The sequence below is a fragment of the Terrapene carolina genome, unplaced genomic scaffold (genome assembly GCF_002925995.2).
Source record: "Terrapene carolina triunguis isolate 2854851 unplaced genomic scaffold, T_m_triunguis-2.0 Scaffold58, whole genome shotgun sequence".
NCBI lineage: Eukaryota > Metazoa > Chordata > Testudines > Emydidae > Terrapene > Terrapene triunguis.
In genome coordinates, this window is record NW_020664409.1 from 99,408,284 (window position 1) to 99,418,281 (window position 9,998).

Here is a 9,998-nt window from a genome sequence, read left to right on the forward strand (position 1 = left end):
CCGGGGGGGGGGGGGGGGGGGCGGCCGGAGGCTTTTTTGCCTAGGGCGGCAAAAAAGCCAGAGCCGGCCCTGATTCAGAGAAAGCAGCACTTTTCAGCGCTTCTGGATGAAAGCAGCACATTACTCAGTCGAACTCGATGCCACTTTGCTCATAATAACAAACATCTGAACTGATTTTCCACCAGACAAAGGAGGGTGCAACACATTTTCAGTTAAAAAAATCAGGGTCACCCCTTAACAATTACAGAAAGCTGAGGGCAGTTTGCTACTTGCTCCTGGCATCTGTTTTTGCTGGTAACTGACACTCCTGTGATGGTTTTCTCCTGCACAGATGGCCACACATTTGCTGGAAACAGATGCGCAGCCATCTCTTTTGCCTGTGCAAATGGGATCATCATGTTTAGTTAATTCCGTTCAGAAAATGACGGCAGCAGCAGCCAATGCTATCTTGTTGCAGGCAAAAACAAACCCCAGATGTGTTTGATGCTGGTGTACGGACCACCAGCCTGTCTCTGAAAAATAGCAACAGCTGTCAGGCTGGAGGGAGGTTACTAGTGGAATTCTTCAGTGTTTGGTCTTGGGACCTATCTTATTTAACATTTTTATTAATGACCTTGGCACAAAAAGTGGGAGTCTGTTAAGAAAATTTGTTGATGACACAAGTAGGGAGGTATTGGCAATACAGAGGAGGACTGGAATATCACACAAGAAGATCTTGGTGACCTTGAAAACTGGGGAATAATAGAAATGGGCTGAAATTGAATACTGCAAAGTGAATAGTCATGCACTTAAGAACTAACAATAATAATTTTTCCTATAAGCTGGGGACTCATTAGATGGAAGCAACAGAGGAGGAGAAAGACCTGGTTGTATTGGTTGATCACAGGATAACTATGAGCCACCAATGTGATGTGGCCATGAAAAAGGCTAATGCAGTCCTAGGATGCATCAGGCGCAGTATTTCCAGTAAAGAAAGGGAATTGCTAGTACCATTATTCAAGGCACTGGTGAGACCTAATCTGGAATATTGTGTACAATTCTGGTTTCCAATGTTTAAGAAAAATAAATTCAAACTGGAACAGGTGCAGAGAAGGGCTACTAGGATGATCAGAGGAATGGAAAACGTACCTTATGAGAGGAGAGCTTGGTTTGTTTACCCTAAGCAAAAGAAAGCTGAGGGGTGATATGATTGCTCTCTATAAATACTTCAAAGGGATAAATACCAGGGATGGGGAGGAGTTAAAATTTAAGTTAAGCACCAATGGGGACACAAGAACAAATGGATGTAAACTGGCCATCAAGAAGTTTAGTCTTGCAATTAGACAAAGGTTTCTAACCATCAGAAACTTTCTAACCAACAGCCTTCCAAGGGGGCAGTGGGGGCAAAAAACCTAACTGGCTTCAAGACTGAGCTTGCTAAATTTATGGAGGGGATGATATGATGAGACTGCCTACAGTGGCATGTAGCTGATACGCGACTGCTAGCAGCAAATATCTCCAACAGCCAGCGATGGAACACTAGCTGCAGAGAGCTCTGAGTTACTCCAGAGAATTTTTTCCCAGGTGTCTGGCTGGTGGTTCTTGCCCACATGCTCAGGGTCTAAGTGATCGCCATATCTGTGGTCAGGAAAGAATTTTCCTCCGGGTCAGATTGGCAGAGACCCTCTTGTGTGGGGGGGTGGGGGGTTGCCTTCCTCTGCAGCACTAGTGTAAATGGTGGATTCTCTGTAACTTGACGTCTTCAAATCATGATTCAGCTAGAGGTTATGGGTCTATTACAGGAAAGGGTGGGGAAGGTGCTGTGGCTTGCAGCGTGCAGGAGATCAGACTAGATGGTCATGATGTTCCCTTCTGGCCTTAAAGTCTATGACTGTCCACTGAGCAAAGGATGGTGGAGAATGATGTAGGAAGGTCCCAGGGGATATAATAATGGGATGAAACTGAAGAATGGAAAAGTGCAGAGAGGACCTAGGGAGAGCTGATGCTGCTTTTTAGACACTACCTATGCTGGCAGGAGGGATGCTCCCATCGGCACAGATAAATCAACCTCCCTGAGAGGTGGTAGCTAGGTTGACAGAAGGATTCTTCCAATGACCTAGCGCTGTCTTCACGGAGACTTAGGTCTGCTTAACTGCACTGCTCAGGGGTGTGAATTTGTCACATCCCTGAACAACAGAGTTATGCCGAGGTAATTTTTAAGTGTAGACCTGCCCTCAGGAAAGTTAATCTAGATTAATTTAAGGTGTGAATTTAAACTGTGTTAAACCCCTCTATGGACACTCTCATTAAGAATTAAAGTGGTCTTAATTTGATTTAGTTTAAGTCACTTTTTGGAATTGAATCCAGGCCACTTTAATTCTGAATAAGAGCATCCACACAGTGGTTTAATGCAGTTTAACTTATCCACTTTAAATTCACATCTTGAGTTAATTCCTGAGTATCCCCATGTAGACAAACCCTACGATTAGGAGGCTGGATTCAGCTAAATGGCACATAGTCCATTCCAGGGACTGGTAACCAGTCAACAAACGGAATGTAATTCTAGGGCTGCTGCCAGGCAGGCAGTTCTCCTCTCATCGGTGTCATTGGCAGGCAGTTTTGAATTGCTTGGAATGTTCCAGAAGAGAGGATAATCAGGTTCACAGCAATGCCCCGAAGGAAACTATAGCCCTACATAGGAGTATCAGCCGCTATCATTCTCAGACAGACTCATTGTTGCATTAACTTGTCTGTGATCCTTACAGGGCAGAAACATGGCTGTGCTGCTGTTCTTCCACAATGGTGTGAGTGGTGAGGGTGAGAAAGGGAGGACGGTCGTAGACGGATCATACCTAGCTTCCATCAGCGATGTCATCATTGTAACTGCAAGTTACCGTGTCGGCGTTTTCGGCTTCCTTAGCACTGGTAAGTCTGTACACTGCCATGAATCTATGAACTGCAGGCGAATCACATTCTGCAATGTTTGTTTCCAAAGCGTTTGTTAGTTCTGCTTTTTCATAAGCCGGCATCTTTGAATAAGTGTTTTGGAAGACACATCCAAGGAAAGTCGGGAGCATTGTGTCAAAGGGACATGGAGAGTAGCATGAGCCAAAAGGGGGCACAAAGCAATCATCCCATTTCAAAAGAGCAGCTTGACTTTTGTTTACAGATAAGATCATGGATGTTTGTATGTACAGTAGAACCTCAGCATTACGAACACCTCAGGAATGGAGGTTGTTTGTAACTCTGAAATGTTTGTAACTCTGAACAAAACATTATGGTGGTTCTTTCAAAAGTTTACAGCTGAACATTGATTTAATACAGCTTTGAAACTTTACTATGCAGAAGAAAAATGATGCTTTCCCTTTTATTTTTTTAGTAGTTTATGTTTAACATAGTCCTGTACTGGTGCTTTTTTTAAATTAATTTATTTATTTTTGTCTCTGCTGCTGACTGAATGTGTACTTCCAGTTTCAAATGAGATGTGTGGTTGACTGGTCAGTTCATAACTCTGGTGTTTGGAACTCTGAGGTTCTACAATAAAGGGAAGTGGGCCAAAGCGAAGGTCTGGCTTTAAATCTTAGGGCCTGATTTCCAGAAGTGCTGTCTGACTGTAATCCGAGTTCACAAATTTGTGTGTCATCCTTGCGCAGGGGCCATGCTAATCTTCTCTGTATCGTTCCAATTTTAGATGACCCACAGTTAAGGCACTAGCCTGGGATTTGAGAGACTGGGTTCAATTCCCTGCTCTGCTATGGACTTTTGTGTGACCCTGGACTAGTCACGTAGTCCCTCTGTGCCTCTGTAAAATGACAGTGCTTCCCTGCTTCATGGGACTGCTGTGACAAAAAGTACATTCAACTTTGTGTAAGATTAAAGATGTAGATTGGTAGCTGCTTGGCACCTCTGAAAATCAGCCCCTTGTCTCCTATACAGGATTTGCCACTATAATGTGCAGTGACCAGTTGAGGGGTTTTTTTTAAAGACAGCTTCACCATGTCTATGCCTCACGGAGCCAACAGAGGTCGCCCATGTTATCTTCTGACAGATAGGGAGTTACCGTCCATTGACTTGAGTTGTTACCATTTTCCATTCCAGACACTACAGCAAAACCACACAGTTCATTATTGTAAGCTGGGAATTAGCACACTTTCCTCCTCATGCTCTGTAATGCTGGGGACTTCTGCTTCCCAGCGCCCGCTGATCCCGCCTACTATAAATAAATGGCTTGTCTGGCCAAATTTCCAGAAAACAGGTGCATACCTTGCACGGACAATGTACCCATTCTGCCTGCACAAATACATGTTTGCACCTACCTATGTCTGTCTGTCTGAGAGCAGTGCAGGTACCTGCTGTTTGGCTTGGCTTTTATTAGGTCTTTTAGATTCATTTTAAACACTTACAAAATATTTGTCTTTTCCCTTATTTGTCTGGCAGGTTTATTTGCCTGAAGGTCAAGTTTTGCCTGTGTAGTGACTCAGCTGAGTTTTGCCTGGTGTGGGGTTACAGCAGCATTTCTCTTCTAGGGTGTTAGATGTTTTTGGAGCTCATCGCCAGCAATGCCTGTTTTTAGTTCAGCCACCTGAGAGCCACGCGCTGCAAACTCCTTGTGCATTTAGGTCTGAGGTTGGCAAGGGCTGCATCTGGGGAAAGTATCACTATGGTTAGTTTTCTGCGAACCGGATGCTTATGAAACTGACACTTAGTATTGGCTAGAGCTAGACAGGGTAGATAGGCATTGTGCAAGCTTCCATTACGCAGCACTGCCCACACATCTGCCACTAACCTCCTTCTACCCAACTCATCTCATCTTGGTCTCTTCCTGAGAGGAGTCTGCTAGCTGGGCTGAATATTGCATGGTAGAGTTGTAGTCTGGTCAGATGTCCTTCTCAGTACTCAGACGAACCCTTCAAGCCCATTTTCACCTGTGTTCCAGTTGGAATTAGAATTTGGGTCTTCAGGGGTGAAAAGGGATAGTGCACAAACCCACCGCCTAGAGACCAGTGAACAGCAGCGTCTGTAACGTTCTTTGCCCCTGCTGCAGCTGTCCATAGAGACAGTGACTGATCCGCCTGTGGGTGTGTTGGCTGAGAGGATGCAGGAGCCTTCCCCCAGCCCCTTGGCCCAGTTCACACAGGGCAGGGACTGCTACCATTTCTGTGTTTGGGAGAGCTCAGAGATGCTACCTCAGTGTACCCCTGGGGGCCCAAAAGGGACAGGGAGGAGGTGGGGCCACACTTCACAGCAGCCTAGGCAGACCGTGGAGCAACTCCTGCACAGTGGGGAGCATGGGGAGGTCCCTCAGTACAATCACTCCTATCTCCCCTGAGGGCGGGGCAATGCCTCACTGCTGGCCAGGGCCAAAATGGCACACTTTGATCTAGTCTGAGGGGAGAGTTCACACATTCATTGCAGCTAGAAACTTTGCCACTACTGTAGTTACCCTTTACCTTTCTGTAGCATAATGCAGACTCCCTAAGGTGCTTTTCTCTAATGTTTAGCAGCAGAAAATTACACCGAAGGCTCCCCAAGCTGCTTCAGATACCGTAAGAATTTTTTCCTGGCACACACACCAAAACCAAATAGAAACTTCTGGGAGGTTTTCCTTTTCAAGTACTTGTTGAATGAAATCCTGGCCTCACTGAAGTCAATGGGAGTTTTGCCATTCACTGCAACGGGGCGAGGCTAAATATAGAAGTGTGAATATTAAAACGTTTTGTAAAGGGCCCAACACCATGAACGAAGGTCCTGATTCCCCAAGCAAAGGCAACTTCTGGATCCTTTGATGTTTGCTTCTCATAAATTGCAAACCCAGGAACGAATGGGTTAAAGCTAGTAGTTTTCTTGCAACAAAAAAGCTGCCTTTTCTATTGCTAGCTCTGCAGTTATTCCTGACTCTCTTATGTGGCAGAGCTGTTTTAGGGCTAGGTGGGTCATGGGTATATACACATGGTGGTTGCTTTGAGTGTAGAGAAAACACAGATATGGGTAACACCTGCTTTTCTGAACATATTGAAAGGGCACTGTTGTAGGTATGTCTGGATGTAGGCAAAAAAAGATATTGTGAAAAAACAACTTTCCTCATTTATGATACAAACAACACCTGGGGTGGTTAGAACTGAACAAATCTGAAAAATCCAATCCATTGTGTGTTGTGTGGTTTGATGATGAAAATAGGCTAGTGCTTACCTTTAAGTCCCATAGAGTGGGATTACTCAGATGCTTAAAGCAAAGCCCGTTTATAAGTGTTCTCAGGAATGGAGCCTTAGTAACTATGGATGATCTCTATCCATAGAACAGGCAGTGAAAGCTTTCCCCATTGCTCTGCCATTGTCTCTCAACCCAATATGGCTATAGGCAAGAAATTCTAGTCTCCATGCTCATTCAGTCCTTGTCATTCTTAGCAGAGGGGCCAATAGTTGTGGTGTAGACACCTTTAAGAACTATATTGAGACCACTAAAATTCTATTCTATTCTGATTCTTCTATTTCATCCATCACGGTGGCATTTAAGCACCTCATTATATTATGTTGGGGAACAACTATTACAAGATGAGAGCTTTCAGTCACTATTGGCCAGGGTTGGATTTGAACTATTGACCTACAAACCAGAAGGCTTCATATTCCATTACTAATTTGTTCCCCAGAGTGTCTTTAAATGTATCCTTATTTTAAAGATACATTATTTTGGTCTTGGCAATGGAAGGAACAAATATTTTGAACGAGGTTGCTATTCGTGGCTGTTCTGTCTCCTTTCAAGCTTTTCTAGTTTTGAATAAGAAGGTGTTGAAGACAAGTAGGTAAATATAAATGGCCGACTGTGAATCAAAGTCGTAGGCAATGAACAATTATTTTCACTTCCTTTTTGATACTTAACAAGGAATTGCTTATTTCTGCTTTTATTGCTTTAAGTTCCAGTTTTTTAGAAAAAAGTGTCATTGGGAAACTAATGCCAAAACCATCCCGCTTTTAAAATATCAGGTTACTCTCGGGCACTGTTGAATAGTTGGCTGTCCTTTGGGTAGTCCTGGGGAATGCATGGTACTAGAATGTTCTCGGCTTTTCTCATTTGCAAAAGGGCTGTGAGTGGCGAATTGTAAAATTCATGGTTGTTATGTCACAGAGTTATATGGGGCCACAGAGATGATGTATCAGTTGGTTGTATTAAAATACATATTGTATTTTAGTTATAAGACTGTAAGGGGATGCAAGGGAATCCAGAGGGTTGTAATTTATGTGGCAAGGGGCTGGACAGGATGGGTACAGGAGGAAAAGATGCTACAAGAATGTAAGTATTGAGAGCTGCAGATAGCATTTTTGAAGACGAAGCTACCTATTTAGGTAACTAAGTCTAACTTGAGGCACTCAATTTAGAAAATCTTGGCCTCGGTCTGTAGACAGTATGATAGCTTGCTGGTCTGCTAGCTCAGCTGCCCTTCCCTTATTATATTTAAAAAACAAACAAACAAACAAAACCTCCTGTAATTGTAGAATCATAGCTTCAGTGTCTCTGTTCTAAGCTGTAATGTTTTGGGTTATTGTTGGGAGATACTGTAGTACTTTGTTTTCTTTTTTAATAGAGGAGTGTAGATTTTTGGTTAATTTCATTGAGACAGAAAAGTCCCAGCAGGCAGATATAAAATGAAAACAGAACAACATTCATGATTTTTCCATTTGCAGAAAGAAGGGGTGTATTGTTGTTACTACTAAATAAAAACCTCTTTCTCATGGCAATCCATGCAGCTGGACAAGCCTTTTGTTTTATTCATTTTGTATAAACTGGCCACTCTTATATTTTCGTTAATATTCTCTGGGAGTGGAGTGGAACAAGCTACTAATATATCACAGAGGCTTTGAAGAAAAGTTTCATCCGTAGTTTGCTGCTCTCATGGTGTGTTAATTGTTAGCCTGCTGTTTCCAATCATCTCCAGAACGTTGCCAGAGAACGAGTGAAATCCTGAACCCATTGAGGTCAGCGATAAAGCTCCTATTGACTTCAACAGAGCCAGGATTTCATCTCATGTGCTTGGCTCGACCTTGCTGCAGAACTCATCAGTGATGCGCTCAACACTTCCGCCCTCTGTTCCTTCTTTCATAGACATTAGAGCACTGAACTGGGACTCAGGACATCTAGGTTCTATTCCTGGCTCTGCTACTGACCTGCTGGGTCATCTTGGGCAAGTCACTTCCCCTCTGTGTGCCTCAGTTTCTCCATCTGTAAAATGGGGATTATGATAGTGCCGTCCTTTGTGAAGTGCTTTGAGATCTACTGAAGAACTGGGTAGCTGAAGAACTGCCCTGTGACGCTTCTCCATTGCAACTTGCCTTAGCTGAGTCTGTTACATTCTAGGCTCTTTGGGGCATGTAATTTCTTTGTGTCATGTACAGGGCCAAGTATGTTGCCAGTGCCTAACAAATAATGAATAACCACAAAGTCCCCTGGCTTGGTTGTAACAGTGATGCAGCCGAGCTCTTAGGCTGAGTCTACACTACTAGGGCTCTGGCAGCATAGGTATGGCGCCGTAGCTACGCCGGCATAACCCTGGAGTGCTGCCTACAGTGATGGAAGGGTTTTTCCTGTCAGTGTAGGAACACCCACACCCCCGCCCTCAGAGTGACGGTAGCGAGGTCAGCAGGAGCATCCTTCCATTAACCGAGCTGCAGCTGCACTGTGGGTTAGGTCAGCGTAGCTATGGAGCTTGGAGGTGGGGGGGAAGGGTTGTTTCCACACCCCTGAGCACTACAGCTGTCAGCTTAAATTGTAAGTGTGCACCAGGCCTTAGATAAGATGCCCCCACACGGGGGTTGAAATGGAAAAGCTTGCATGGTCACTGTCTGTGCCCGACCTGTTTGGTAGGGGAGATTTCTCTGTCCAGGGTTCCCATTCTGGCATCCAGTGCCCAGTCTAAATCCCACTGATGTCAATAGAAACATTCCAGTTGCTTTTAATGACTAGTTAAATTGAGCCCCTATGGAATAAGGCACAGAGCACTGAAAACGGTCTCCTTTTATCTCTTGTAATGGAGGCAGCTCTAAGGGGGGTTGTTTATACAGTGACTGCCATGGAGGAAGGTGCTATAAGCTGTGATATCGGTTTTATCCAGTCCCAGATGTAGGACTGATATTAAAAATGTATCATTCCTCCACTTAAATGTTCAAGGGTCTCGCCTGTATATCATGTCTGCTTGCAGAGCAGTAATTGCCCTCTTCCCATATCGTCCAACAGGTTCTAGTGTGGCCCGTGGAAACTGGGGTCTTCTGGATCAGGTGGCAGCTCTGAAATGGGTGCAGAAGAACATTGCTAGCTTTGGAGGAGATCCAAGTCAGATTTCAGTAGCAGCTGATCGTAGTGGGGCAGACATTACCAGCATCCACCTACTTGCAGGTGCAGCAGATTTGAATCTCTTCAAGAGGGCGTTGCTGATGGTGAGTCCCATTCCTCTGTATCTTAGTAGTGGATACCAACGGAAAAGACATGAATCAGTGTTAACAGAACTAGGGAGAGTGCTTGCTGGTTTTATTCTATACATCTATACATTATATATATTTTATTTTATTTTATTTTTTTATTTTATTTTAGCCTCACTAAAATATATTATTGTATAATAGCACCTAGCAGACTCAACTGAGATTGGGATTGCCTTGTGCTAGGCATTTTACAAACACACGGTAAAACCCATTTAAGTGACTGATTTAATCAAACTGACATTTTGATTCCTGTCACTGTGGTTTTTCATGTGTATATACACAGAACTGGTTCATAATTTATAGAGTTTCCATTCTGCAAATATTATTGCTGTTCAGCACTTTTTAGACTACAGAGCTGATCTGCCAAACATCCGGCCTCTTTGAAGGATCCGTCATCCTTGAGGTATGTTGCCAGTCCCATGAGAGATTCACATTCTAATTTTCACTTTTTAAAAAAAGTAAGTTTCTAGTCTTTGTGGTTGCGACAGTAACTTGCTGACAGGGATTGCATGTTCCACTGTTTCACACTGCAAAAGAAGTGTCCCCATTCAT

At 43.8% G+C, this 9,998-nt stretch overlaps 1 protein-coding gene and 1 pseudogene across 1 annotated transcript in view; one reads left to right on the forward strand and one right to left on the reverse strand.

Annotated features, from left to right (window-relative positions):
* The window catches only part of TG (thyroglobulin), a 207,687-nt gene that overhangs the window by 118,870 nt on the left and 78,819 nt on the right, over positions 1 to 9,998 (forward strand). The window contains exons 40-41 of the mRNA XM_026659965.1: positions 2,745 to 2,904; positions 9,205 to 9,404. Coding sequence (XP_026515750.1) covers positions 2,745 to 2,904; positions 9,205 to 9,404 — 360 coding nt within the window. The remainder of the gene's footprint in view (positions 1 to 2,744; positions 2,905 to 9,204; positions 9,405 to 9,998) is intronic.
* LOC112115649 lies at positions 3,588 to 3,688 on the reverse strand (annotated as a pseudogene).